Genomic DNA, 14,787 nt, shown 5'->3' with positions numbered 1-14,787 from the left:
TATATATATATAATGATAATTATATCTATATCTAGTTGGTTTACTAAGAAAGGTAGACACTAATCCCATGAAAATCCACTGATTTCTCAGGCGCCGTCGGTCCGACTAGTTATAATAGAAGTTTAATACTGACACAATAATTTATATTTCATGCATCACAATCAACTCGAAACTATTACTGCAAAATGTTCACTGACATTTATAAACAATTATGAGACTTTGATAAACATAGCCGGTCGATTAAACATAGTCAGTCGATTAGATCTAATTGACGTTACTGGTTGATTGATTCTCCGCTGGCTATGAAATCTTGGTAAACATAGCTGGTCAATGTTGCCGGTCGATTGATTCTTCAATGGCATGGGTCAACAAGTTTGATTTGGTTGGCTAAGTCTTGTCAATCGGTGGTTCAAGTATGGTCGTCGACCCTTGATCCCTGATGAGGAACTTTTGTTGTAGCTAAGCTATCGACCAAATGATGAATAACCATATAATTCAACATGTAGGTGCTTTTAGACGAAGAGATCTTGAGGGATGATTAAGACTTACTGTTCTTTTGACTCCTGATGATATTTTAGGGAGACTGCTGAATGTCCCTGATATAATTGCAGGACCCGAGGGGTTAGCTCTTCCCTTGGATTGGTTTTGCTGCAGTAAACGGTTTGGGTTATTCCGTGCTTCACTTCTGGTCAAATTGCTTGGGTTCTAGATGTTTAGTTGCCTTAGTTGGGCTTTGTCTAGATACATACGGTCGGGAAGACTTGATATGTCAGGTCAGCAACTGGGCCTTCGGGTTTTTTGCCGATGGGCCCTCTTTTGATGTCTTTTCCCGTCTGGACCATCAGATCACCTCGGTATTTGTGCTGCAGTTTTCTTGTATACGATATTGTTTAATTAGCATGCCAACATAAAAAGTTAAAGAGTATGTTGACCTGGCATAAAAAAAGTTATAGAATATGCTATTAGTGAGCCAATAAATGTTAATATCTACTTAAATGTGCATGTGTTTGTCATCGTTATTAATTAATGAGCAAACAAGTTTCTTCTAATATGAACGATGTTTAGATTGAAAATGAGAATATTTATGACAACTGCAAACAAAATTTTAATTGCATGTTAAAAGTTCATATTCAAAAAATTTTGATATCAAAATAAAAAGTCAACGATTGAGTCAAGCTCAAGCTTTTCAGTTGAGCTCAGGCATTCGGGTCAAGTTTGAGTTTAATAAATGAGCTCAAATTCAAGCTATCTTTGAATTAAATGAACTAGACTTGACTTATTTACACTCTTAGTGCAGGTTATTTAATGACCCAACATAAACTAAAGAGTAATTGGAAGAGGAGAGCCACCACAAATGATATTCCCAAAGCTATTGTAAAGTTAATAAGTTCTTTTTTGTATGATTTGATGATTGGTTGACCTCTTATTTATAGTGGCAGTTATGAATTGTGTCAATACAATAATTATTTTACCCGGTTAAAAAAAAAAAGTTCTTGTAAATTATGCATGTTCACATACAATTATATAAAGAGAATTTATCTGCAAATTTATTACACTGTAATATAAATCCATTGGCACTTTAATCATTATGATGTAAGCATCAATTCTTTGTGTACTTATTCTGTTATTTATCTAGTTATAAAACTCTTGAATTTACATTGCTTGTGGATAATGTCATTGATATTGTAAATGTTGTTATAATTGTTATAAGGTTTGAATTGTAATCTCTGTTATGTTTGTTATGTTATGTGTCGAAATACACTTTATCATGTTATGATTATTATATTAAATCTCTGATGGTCTATTGTATCATAGCTGTTCTGATTGTATCGACCTGCATTATAGTCCATGACCAAATCTTGAGCGAAAGATAATGATTTGATTGAATATTATATGAACATTGGTCACATTGCACTTGATTTATCTCGATCATGATTTGCGTTTATCTTTGAATCATAAACAAACAATGATCGGTTAGGTTTTGAACTAGGATTAACACAATCTTTGAATCAAGATCGAACCACTTTCAAACTAATGATTCAATCAACTTCAAATCATGATAAAATAATGGCCAAATTATCTTTAAACTATAGGGAAATTTTGATTCTAATTGTCAAAATTTTATTAGGTTTTATTCTTCACAAAAAAATATTATTTCTGGATGTAATTCTTTCACAAGTATAATAATAATATTTAATTAAGTCTAAATTAAATAGCCATTTAATTTAATATAGAATACAATAAGCAAATGAAACTAATCAGTTGAATATGACAAACAAATGAATACAGTCAGTTGAATACGATAAGCAAAAGAAACTAATTTAATGCATTTTATCCGGATAATTTGATAAAAGTTTCATCAACATTTTCATTTATTATATAAGTGTAGCCTTTTTAATGGAAAATTTAACAATCTTTATTACAAAATCATTTAAATCACATAATAAAATAAGCTAAGTATATGCTTTTAAAGTTAATAAATTAGATATGAGATGTCAAAATTATCCCCATCTAGGTCATCTCAGAATTTATAGAAGGGTCAAGTTAGGACTTTACTCAGTAGATATGTAAATACATAGAAATTGAGTAGTGTGAATGTTAATCTTCTAGAAAAAGATATTACGTAGAGTTATGTTTAGATTGCAATAGTTACTGTGTTATAGAAATATTCTTTTAGTATTATTTGTGGAAAATGAAGTGTTATTGAAATATTCTCCGGCGTTACTTGATTTGATGTTGTGTTATTCCAATAATAATATAGTGAAAATTGAAATAACACGAGGAATATGCCGAATAACTTAGTCCCAAATCAAGTAACACAGGTAAATATTCTAATAACACCACAAAATAATCGAATAACACCACAATATTCAAATAATACTTCATTTTTTACAAATAATACTAATAAAATTTTCCTGTAATATAACAGAATATTACAATAACACAACTACTCGGAACGTAATATGCGCTCAATCTTCCGAAGTATTATCAGGATTAGACTTAAACGCACTAGGTATTTCCACTAGGTGTTTCCGCCCTTAGCGGGAAATCCAAAACTTGACGGCGGAGGCCGGAAATTCTGCAGGCGATGACATGAACGACTGCGAATTCGACGAAAGGCTCTCCCGCTTCCTGTCCGACTTGGAATACCTCCCGTCTGATGATCCCCTTCCCGAATCCTCCCTTCTCGATCGCGATTTCCTCCTTCCCTCTTCTTTCTCCTCCGCCAAATCCTGCAGCTTCTGTGATGATGCCGCCTTTCCCCTCTGGTCACATGTTGCCGATGAAGGTCTGTTGCCCTCCTCTCTTCTTCGTCCCCTCGCCGCAACAATGGACCTCTCTTCTCCTCACAACTCCCTCCTGGCTACCAGTGTCTACCTCTCACTAAACCTCACCCCCTCCGCCCCCGTACTCTACCTCTTTTCGCCTCTTGCCTTCATTTCCTTGCTCAGTTCCCTCCGTGAAGCTCTTAAACCCCTCCCTTCCTCACCATCGCCGGACTGCCAAAGGAAACGCAAGCAAGGCCTCATTGACTCCATCCTGTCTCGCATCCGACTCGATTCGTCGCCTGATGGTGTCAAGTCCCTCGTAAATATCATCGTTGCCTTACTTTCCTCCTCGGCTTCCGATCAACATCGCCTATCCGGCGTCTGCTTTCGAATTCTCTTCTCGGCCGAATCTCGCCCCGAGCAAGGCGATCAAACTGCTATCACTGTCGAGGTTCTAAGATCTCTTGCGTGGGTTGTCCTTTCCTCTCCGCTAAAGTCAGCTTTGAGAACTGCCACCATAAGTTTTGTCGCCTGTATAATTGCGCCTCTGGCTCGGGAGAATGAGGAAGTTGGGAAGGCATTGGTTTATTTTCCGAGACATCTCGCTTCGAACATTCCAAAGAGGGCCGAGCCAAGAGCTGCGACGGTGGATGCGATCTTGGAGGTTGAGAAGGATGACCAAATTGGGTTTGCAGAGTACTTGGTGAAAATGACGCAAGGCAAGTGGCAGCTGATCTGATTCTAGGTATGTTGACATCGTTGCCTGACCCTCTGGGAGTGGATGAATCATCGGAGAGTTCTAGCTGTTGGGGAAAGAAATGCATGAGGGCATTGCTGCTGCGTTGTTCGAATTCTATGGCAGGACTTCGAGATCGGGCACTCACGAACATGGCTCAGGTGATTGAATTTTTATCCAGGGGTGCCAGGAATTCTGCTTCTTTGCAGGAAGGGGTAGCATTTGGAAATGCAAAGTTTAATGAGCGTCTTAGAAAGAGATGTTTAGATGAGAAAGCTGCAGTAAGGAAAGCTTCTCTATTTCTAATCACCAGGTCTTCATCTTTGATGGGCAGCCCAATTGACAACTTGGTATTAAAGACCATAGGATCTTCATGCATGGATCCTCTTGTTAGCATCCGCAAAGCTGCTATGTCTGCGATATCAGAGGTAATCATTGCGGTCACTCATGCCTGACCAGATTTCTAGTGGTTTCATTCCGTATGCGTGTCTACTTTCTTTCTTCTCTTGGTGCTTAGATTTCAAATTAGTATTTTACTTCTCTTTATCAACTGTGTTGGGTGGGATTTGAAGGATTTGAAGGTCTATTGACGATTTCCAGATGAGGGGGTTATTTCCGAATGGCTTCATGCTGTATCTCGCTTGATTGCATACAACGAGACAAATACACAGGAAGAATGTGAGAATTTTTTACTTGAGTTGGTGCTGGATTGACTATCCAAAGCTTCACATGTTAGCATCAGTGATACAACAAAAGACCTGGAATCAATAATTCTTGAAGGCGTATTGATTTTGTTGAAGGGAAAAATCGGATCAAGAAAATCGCAAAACGAAAACCACAACGGGACACACAGATTTATTATCTGCTGTTGATAGTAACTTGCTTGGTTGGCCTCTAGAGTATGGCAGGAAGGGAGTCCTCTATCTGGTGAGAATTATAATACTGTTTGGTTTAAAGAATGCACAAAATCTTGCAAAACAGTCCTCTATCTGGTGAGATTTAGTAAATCCGTAAAACACAGCGGAGCACACAGATTTACGTATCTAATGGCAGTCCTCTATCTACATCCTACAATAACTAAAATCTGTATCATTAAAATTCTCGATCCCCGATGCCATCACATCATCTTTGGTCATCGCTTTCCCTCATATCTGAACCACAGCTCTGATATCAGTTGTTGTGAAAAACGACGACAATAAAGGAAAAAATCGGATCTAGAAAAATCGTAAAATATAAAACACAGTGAAAACACAGATTTACGTGATTCAACAAATTGCTTACGTTCATAGAGCTGTAGAGGATTTTATTACTCGAGAATTACATCTGTCGATTGCCTCGACGATTACAAGAAAGAACAATCTTTCTCTCTATTCTCTCTCCTCTCTCTCTCTACCCGAGAGCCACCATCAAGAAAAAGAAACGCGGGAGAGAAACTAAATCCCGACAGCAACTTGAGAAGAAGAAAACCAGGGAAAGCTTGAGGCTTGCGATCCTTTTCTGCAAAGTCAACGCCCGAGAGAGATTACAAGGGAAACTAACATGCTTATTTATTAATTTCATCATGCCATTAGACCCATTAAGAAATTAATCAAATAATTAATGAATCCCATTAATTATTTTATTTTCTCTTCTACAACAAATCATAAAAAGAATTAAGAGCAATTAATTTAGCAATTAATTTCGAGTGTCAAATCTAATTTGCTGTCAAACATGAGAAAATGCCAATTTGAGCAGTTGACGGGTTTCCATATTCGCAACAAATCTCCCACTTGGAGACTAGTATACTGGCTAATCATCCACTAGTTGCGTCGCTCTTTTCTTCAAATGTGATATATTCCACCTCTGCAATTCAAAGCCTCAGTTTTCATGTCAGAAGACCAGCTGAAGTGGAGCACAACTTCAACTTCTCAAGATTAACACTCTCAGTCGACATATCAACATCAACATAGTCTTGTATCTCCAAGCTCTTTCCTGGGTTACTCTTACATCTGCTTACAACTCCCACTGCATGGGCAATATTCTGCTTCTGCTGAAAGCTCTTTTTCAACAAATCTAGCATTCTACCTCTTACTGCCATCAAACGTAGTCTTCACTTGGTACACAAATTTGTTGTGCAATGCCTTCTTCCTTGGTGGAAGTTCTGTTAGCTCCCAAGTCTGACTTTCTGGCAGGGAATCCATCTTTTTTAGTTGCTTTCCCAGTAATGGAAGATGAAAAATCTTCTCATAGTGGTAGAAGATGAAATTTCTTCTCTCCTCTATCTACATCCTCCTACATCCTCCAGTAACCAAAATATGTGTCATTAAACTTCTCGATCCCCGATGCCATCACATCATCTCCCACAATCGCTTTCCTTCATATTCTGTTGTGAAATTGGGGCGAAGAAAAATAAGAATCGACACAAATATAGAAGAGCACAGATTTAACGAGGTTCGACAAAGATGCCTACATAATCGGGAGCAGAGCGACAGTTTCTTTTAAGCTTCAAAAAAAGAGTACAAGATACAAAATACAACATATAATTGTTTTGAAAAACGACGACAATAAAACAAAAATTTGGATCGAGAAAAATCGCAAAACAAAAATACAGCGGAACACACAAATTTATGTGGTTCGGCAAATTGCCTACGTCCACGGAGCTGCAGAGGATTTTATTTTTTCAAGGAAATTATACTGTCGTCGATTTGACGTCTACAAGAAAGAGCTATCTCTCTCAATATTCCTCTCCCTTACCTTCTCTCTCCTCTCCTTCTCTCTCTCTTCTCTTTCTCCTCTCTCTTCCCAGCCAACGTGAGAGAAGGATTAAAGAAAGAAAAAAGAACAAACTTTTGTTTCCCTGCAAGCCGAAGGAAAGAGGAAAGAACAAACACAAAGTATCTTTTCAGCTTGAAGGGAAAAGAAAAGTAATTAGCTTTTCTTTCTTCTCCCTTTGCACACTTCAGCCGAAAGAGAGGTCTCTTTATCTCCCTGCCTGCCGATGCTTTTAAAAGGCTTCCCGTTCGACCCATAAGGCAAGCATCGCGACGCGGGATCGCTTGGAGGAGCGCGGGATAATATTTGCGGAGATCTTCACGTGGTCAGCGGAGAGAGACGAGGGATTAGCAATTTAAGAAAGTTTAGGCTTTCCTTAATCTCAGATTTGGAAGGAGCAGTCCAAACAAAGAAAAATCAACATTTTAATTTCTTCCTGATTTCAGTGGACCGACTCCACTTTCCCCAACAATTCTCCCACTTGGAGACTGGGACACTGACTATATCATTCACTGACTGCATCATTCTTTTCCTCAAACTTGATATCCTCCACCTCTGCAACTCGAAGCACCAGTCTTCATGCTAGAAGACCAACTGAAGCTGCACACAACTTCAGTTTCTCAAGAGTAACACCCTTAGTTGACATATCACCATCAACGTAGCCTTGTACCTCCAAATTCTTTCCTGTGTTACTCATGAATCTGCTTACAACTCTCACTGTATGGGTAATATCCTGCCTCAGTTGAAAGTCTTTTTCAACAAATCCAGTCGTGTACCTCTTACTGCCATCCAACGCAGTCTTCACCCGATACACCCACTTATTATGCAATTCCTTCTTTCCTGGTGGAAGTTTTTCAGCTTCTACTTGCTCGAACTTTCATCTTGCAAGATTTCTTTATAGCTTTATGGATCTCCACCATATGTCCGTACAAGATCTGGTTTTCCCGCCTTTTACGATCTGTCATCTTTCAGAAAACTGACTTTCTTTTGCCTCCCCCATAATGCTTCTCTGGCTCATATGTCTACGCCTGAGTAAACTTGTAGTAATATATAGTGTGTCAGTTTTCTTGCCCCGAGCTAGTACTGATGCTCATTTAGTCACCTTCCAGGTACAATCTGAGAATACTACTGAATGACCGCCCTTATTGAGTTGTCCAACGGAAATAAAATTTTCTTCAACTCAAGAATGTGTCTGACCTTTTGCAAAGTCCTTTTGCACTTGTTAGGAAGTGCAATATCAACGTCTCCCATCCCCACCACGTCCAAAGCTTTTCCATTAGCCAGATGTACCTTCTCAAAGTTGCCTGCAACATAATTTTGCATCAGCTCCAGGTGGGACGATGTATGGAAGGAAGCCCCAAAATCCAGTATCCAGTCATCAACAGAACTGTGAACTGCCAACAATAACACATTCTGTATTTCTTCAGTTACAATATTAGCGTCATCATTCTCTTTCTTGAGATTCCTGCAGTTCCTTTTTATGTGGTCAGCCTTGCTAGAATTCCAGCAGGTTGTATATTGGCCAGACTTTGGTTTTGATCTTCTTTTGTTTGAGTTCATTTCCCGTGATCTCCCTCTGGAATCAACAATTAGTGCCGAACTCGAACCCGATGTCTCGCTAGAATTTTTCCTGCGCACCTCTTCAGTCAAAATCAAATCACGAATATCATCATACTTAAGTTTAGATTTACCTGTAGAACTGCTAACTGTCATCCTCATGGCTTCCCAGCTATTTGACAACGAAGCCAACAATATCAGCGCACGTATCTCATCATCAAAATCAATTTCAACAGACGACAATTGATTTGTGATATTATTGAACTCATTCAGGTGTTAAGCAACAGATACACCTTCCGCCATCTTTAGGTTGAATAACTTTTTCATCAGCTGCACCTTGTTATTCGCTGATTGCTTTTCATACATGTTTGATAAAGCCGCCATGAGATTTGCAGTAGTTTTTTCCTTGATTACGTTGTGGGAAACGAAACTCGACAGTGTCAATCGAATAACCCCCAGAACCTGTCGATCCAACAAATTCCATTCCGCATCGTTCATCTTTTCCTGCTTCTTTCCCAATAACGGAAGATGAAGTTTCTTTCCATAGAGGTAGTCATCTGTCTGCATCATCCAGTAACCAAAATCTGTGCCATTGAAATTCTCGATCATCGATGCTATCACTTCGTCTCCGCTCATCGTTCTTCCTTAAATCCAAATCAAAGCTCTGATACCAGTTGTTGTGAAAAACAACTGCAATAAAACAAAAAACCAGATCGAAAAAAATGCAAAACAGAAACACAGTGGAACACACAGATTTACGTGGTTCGGCAAATTGCCTACGTCCACGGAGCTCTTGAGGATTTTACTTATTCGAGGAAATTACACCGTCGTCGATTTGACGTTCACAAGAAAGAATTATCTCTCTCTACATTCCTCTCCCTTACCTTCTCTCTCCTCACCTTCTCTCTCTCTCTCTCTCTTCTCTTTCTCCTCTCTCTTCTCAGCCCACGTGAAAGAAGAATTAAAAAAGGAAAGAAAATTGACTTTTGTTTCCCTGCAAGCCGAAGGAAAGAGGAAAGAACAAACGCAAAGTTTATTTTCAGCCCGAAGAAGGGAAAAGAAAAGTAATTAGCTTTTCTTTCTTTTCCCTTTGCACACTTCAGCAAAAGAGAGGTCTCTTTATCTCCCTGACAGCCGATGCTTTTAAAAGGCTTCCCGTTCGACCCATAAGGCAAGCATCGCGACGCAGGATCGCGTGAGAATATTTGTGTAGATCTTCACGTGGTCACTCGGTTCAGCGGAGAGAGATGCGGGATTATCAATTTAAGAAAGCTTCGACTTTACTTAATCTCAGATTTGGAAGGAGCAGTCCAAACAAAGAAAAATCAACATTTTAATTTCTTCCTGATTTCAGTGGACCAGCTCCACCTTTCCCAACAAAAATAGCCTAGGGTTACAAACATGCTTATATATAATCTTAGATAAAACCCTAAAGTACAATATGTAATTCCCAAATTATTCATGTACCGTACAGCGGGGTGTTTCCCTCGCACCCCTAACCCATATAACGAAACTACCCCGATTTGGACAGATTTTCCCGTTCTGCTCCACTTCGCTCCAGCATTTATCCCTTATATAGTATATGAGTCATACCTAGCAAATCTCCACTTTGGCGAATATCCAGCCCCTTAGGAGAAATACATCATCGAGTTTCTTACATACTGAAAGTGGGTTGGGCCGCCATGCTTCTCTAGCAACTGCAAACATTCAACAAGTCCAAGCAATGCAAAAATTTGTTGATAATAATTGGCTTGATCAACAAATCAGCTGCATTTTTATCAGTATGAACCTTGTGCAACAGTATCTCACCAGAAGCTTTCCACTGGGACTACGTACAACTGGAACTGATGGTAACTCTCCACTGGGACTACGTACAACTTCTACTGCTGGTGGCTCTCCACTAGGACTATGCACATCTTCTACTAATGAATGCTCTGCAGTAGGACTATGTACAACTGAAGTGTTGGACGGATCTACATGGGACGACGCGTGAAGAGCCTGCAAAATGTCATATTTTCTGATGAAATAAGAACTCATGACATATTAGAGTATACAGATGTGAATAGAAATAGTTGTTTACTATTTGGGCTAGCGACTCTAGAACACCCTTCAATGATCGTTTCACCTCTTCAGGATCTTCCTGAAGCGTCGCATTGCCTGTCAATACATTGTCTTCGACATCTATTATTCTTTCCGCTCCCCAATGATGTTCCTGAAGCGTCACATTTAGATCAATGTCTGGGACAACTCCCAAATGATGTTCCTGAACAACATCAGTTCTTTTCTTCCTTCTTTTTAATTTGTATTTGAACTCAGGTGAACCCACTGCCCTCCTCATTCTCTGGGTAGACTTAACAGTTCGAGCAGAGGATTTGTGGGTTCCTGTACATCAACTTTCTTATCTGGTTTGGTTCTCTGCAATCTTTCGACCATAGCAATTAAGTTCTATAATGACTTATCCACGTACGCCATCTGTTGAGTCATTATATTCATGCTTTCATGTAATGCAAGATTAGACTTTGCTTGACCTTTCAGTAGGTCGATTATTATTCCAAATTCTTTATTGCTTGCTGGATATGTCTCTTGCGAGGTGATCTCGCTGGAAACAATTGGTTCGACGCCGTGGGATAATGGTGAAGATGGTCCGACAATTGTTTCTTGGTGTGTGACAATCTTGACAGGGCTTGGTAGTCCTTCCGGGTTGGAGAGTAAATGTTGCTCATCCTCTTTTAAATTAATGAATGAATCATTAACCTACAATACCATTAAAAATGCGCATAATGAATTCATACTATCAATGAAAATAATGAATAAATAAAACATTAAAATGTGTAATAAACTAAATATTTAACCTTTGCATGACCAAGTTTTTTTAAGGCATCGTGAATCTCTACTGCTGTCTAACCATGATTTGTTGGTTACCTTAGCATGCGAGGCCTAGCCTCTGGAACACGAGGAGTAAACACAGAAGTGTGCTCATAAAATCATAGCTGATGATATGTCATATCAGAAAGAGGAATGTAAAAAAAAATAAATCTCCAAATAACATCAGAATGTATATTAATTTTTTGTATAAAACATATACTTACAGTTAAAATAAAAACAAAACTCTGGATGTATCTAAGTGACTGATTTTGTTTTAATTTAGTGGTAACGATGCTCACTTGATCGATGATAAATTCACAAATGATAAAAGACTAATTAAACGAAGAAAACAACTGTACATTTTCAGCAAAGACAAGAAGTCCCCCAGACACACTAAAATTGCTCGAGGGAAAAAATAAATTCGTTAGTAAAAACTTTAGTATAACCGCTCAAAGGGAATGAACGAACCTCCTTCACAAAACTTCGTCAGTTGGTCCTTTATTTGTCGGGCATCCACACCAGACGAGGGGTTTTCTTCCACACAACTGTCTCCCCTCTGTTAGACATACCTAATATAAGCGTCAAGTGGTCAAGGTGCAATTTTACTTCTTTCCCACCCATTCTGAACACTCTACTCTCATTATCCCAACATCTTGTTATGTGTAATGTCAACACATTGTCCTGTGAATATGGAGTCATATCAAAGAAGTGGAAGAAATTCATTTCTTTTAAAGAATTCATTGTATCCTCTGATACGAGATGTCAGACACTATCCAAAGCACCCCTTACTGCAGATGTACGATATCTGCAATTGAATGTCCTTGCATTCATAAACATACAAAGGAAAGAAATTACAATAAGAGGAGCAGAATACAACAATGAACAAAAAATAAGTGTTATGCACTCAATAACATCTACTTGCTCAAGCATAACACTTCAACAAAAACCACTGTGTTATTTAATAATATAAAAGAAATGAAAGCATACATTACATATACAACTTTAAAACACCATATGAAGGGAATATATGCATTAGTAACTCAATAACACACAATAACACTAGAATAACACCAGTAAGATACAACAATATTATTCAGTTATTAATGAGTTTTCACACATATAACACCATGAAAGCCTTGAGTAACACCCAAAATCGAAGCAATACAACACATATACAATTATATTACAGCACAGCAGAGACAAATATGTGTTATCCACTCAAAAACATTTAATTACACAAGCATAACACGTCAACAAAAAACCACTTTGTCATTCAGTACCACAAAATGACATTAATAACACCCATAGAACATAGCTATATAACACACAACTTTACAACATGACTTGAAAGAAAAAAAATATATACTTGACTGAATAACATACAATAACACCAAAATAACATCACTGACACACAACTGTGTTATTCAATTATTAAGGGGTTTAAATACATATGACAACATTAAATACATCAGTAACATCCAAAATCAAAACCATACAACACTTATACAACTTCAAAACACTAAATAACACCAGCATAACACCACTTGGATTCATCTGTGCTATTCAATTATTAATGACTTTAAAAACATATGAGAACATTCAATATCATCAGTAACACCCTAAGAACACTGTTATAACACGTGAATTATTCGGTGAGAACACCACTTCAACAACACATCATTCAACCTAGTACAAAAGGAAGACCAACACAGTAATAACACAAGGGAAACACTGCAATAACATGTCGATAACACATCAATAAAATCACTCAGTTCCAAAAAAAAATTATTTCTTGTAACTCTGAACATTACCACAATGACTTTGTAGCACTCCTATTTTCTTCCGTTTGCTTGCCATTCATTTTCGAAAAAATCAAACATCTGAACTTTGAACGTCGAACGACGAAATGCCTTTCCTTCTCTGCTTCGAACAATGGCGATCCTCTTTGATCAATGTCGCGCTCGCTGGAAACCCTAACACCGAACTGTAAAGGTTGAAGCGGGAAAGCTCGCCTCGAAATACTGCTTTTCGACTCTTCGCGCCCCTTTTTAGCGCAAAGATGTTTTCGTAATGCTTTTTGGGTTTGGGTCGGGTCGGGCCACCTCCGCAGTTTTGTTCAGGAAATTTACTGTGGGACTTGCGTGCCACGTGTCACCATGTCATTGACCTCCGAATGACTCTCTACATTAGGAGTCCTAACCGAATACGCACTCGTGAAGTGGAGAGGTGTTCTATTTCTGAGATTCCCGTTGTCCCTTGTTGATGATTCTGAAAGGATAAGGTGCCTTTGCTTGTTTTACCAGAAGAGAACATGGGAGTGTTATTTTACCAAGAGGTTTATAGAGACACCTTATCTGCTCTGAAAAGATAAGGAGTGATATTTTACCAAAGGTTCAGATCTCTATTGACTGTTCACTCTACTTCCTTGCTAACCTTTCTAGAGCATTTTTTTTTCTGATTGATCTATTCATGCCGTTCAAGCACCGCTTCTTGCATATAACAGTTTTATAGAAGCTATATTTTTTCTTAATGGTTGCAATGATCATTCTGGACAAAGTGAGGCTCCTGAAAAAGGTTCTCAGCTTTTTTCATCAAGGTATCTCACCACACATATAAAGCCATGCATGGCTGTGTGATCATCTTCCACTCTTCTTCAAATAGGGTTTTGGAATTCTTTTGATAGAGAAAAGGGATAAAATGGTCTGCTGACTTTTTGTAAGGATCCATTTTAGTCCCTCAATCTATAAAAAGTGTAAATTTAGTCATTAGACTCTCTTAATTGGGCCTGGGGACTATTTGATTAATTTGACATTTTTATAGATTCTAAGACTAAAATGTCTCCATGTAAATAGTTAGAAACTATTTTAATACTTTACTCCTTTTGACTATATATATAAAAAAGCTCCTTTTTATAATATTATTTACTGCAGTGGCAAAGATGAAAAGGTGAGATCGCAGAGGGTTCACATATATGTTTCTTTGTTAAAACAAATGGCACCAGAACATATTTTAGCTACTTCAGCTAAGTTTGTGTGCAGAAATATTGGCAGCTGCTTCAGCGGGTTGCTCAACATTGATGATGTTACCGGACAATCTGTTGTGCGGGCATGCATCAACTCTTATTCATATCACAATCTTATCCAAAGTAAGATCCTTTTAAAAATTGGCTGTCATCAAAAGCTCAACCTTTGATTCATGAACGCACGAACGACATGATATAAGATCCGTAAGCTTTTATTTACTCCAATGGCTAATTCATTCTTCATTATCTGATAGGACCGTCTCCACATTTTTTGGCCTGCAGAAGCCATGGAGAATGCCCAGCAGAACCAGCCCGTTTTGTCGCCTGCCGAGAGGGCCGTGTCTGCTAGCAGCATCTTCGCATAGCTGTCGGAGAAGTTGGGGAGCGGCGGGAAGATTGGTTCGGCCGTGGCTGATGCGGTGGCGAGTGTGACGGCGAAGTCAGTGCTGAGGGAAGCTAAGCAAAGCACGAGCATGAAGGGTATGGGGCTGCCATCGAACAGCATGCGGAGGGTTAGGTTTAGCGGCGAGGGTCGAGGCATCTCCATGCTCATGTGCTCGAGTCTCTTCGGCGAAGAGGACGTGAGG

General features: G+C 38.7%; 1 protein-coding gene across 3 annotated transcripts in view; it reads left to right on the top strand.

The window, feature by feature from the left end:
* LOC110019955 overlaps positions 1-14,787 on the top strand; it is a 32,927-nt gene extending 18,140 nt beyond the window's left edge. Inside the window, exons 4-5 of one of the 3 annotated variants that reach the window (XM_020717862.1) lie at positions 14,109-14,323; positions 14,483-14,787. In XM_020717862.1, coding sequence (XP_020573521.1) covers positions 14,109-14,323; positions 14,483-14,565 — 298 coding nt within the window. In that variant the 3' untranslated portion in view covers positions 14,566-14,787. Of the gene's footprint in view, positions 1-14,108; positions 14,405-14,454 lie in introns of all 3 variants that reach the window. The other 2 variants (XM_020717861.1, XM_020717863.1) reach the window with 2 other exon arrangements.

The sequence above is a fragment of the Phalaenopsis equestris genome, unplaced genomic scaffold (genome assembly GCF_001263595.1).
Source record: "Phalaenopsis equestris unplaced genomic scaffold, ASM126359v1 Scaffold000088, whole genome shotgun sequence".
Classification (NCBI taxonomy): domain Eukaryota; kingdom Viridiplantae; phylum Streptophyta; class Magnoliopsida; order Asparagales; family Orchidaceae; genus Phalaenopsis; species Phalaenopsis equestris.
The sequence above is the reverse complement of the archived record's forward strand: the minus strand, read 5'-3'. Positions and strand labels throughout refer to the sequence as shown.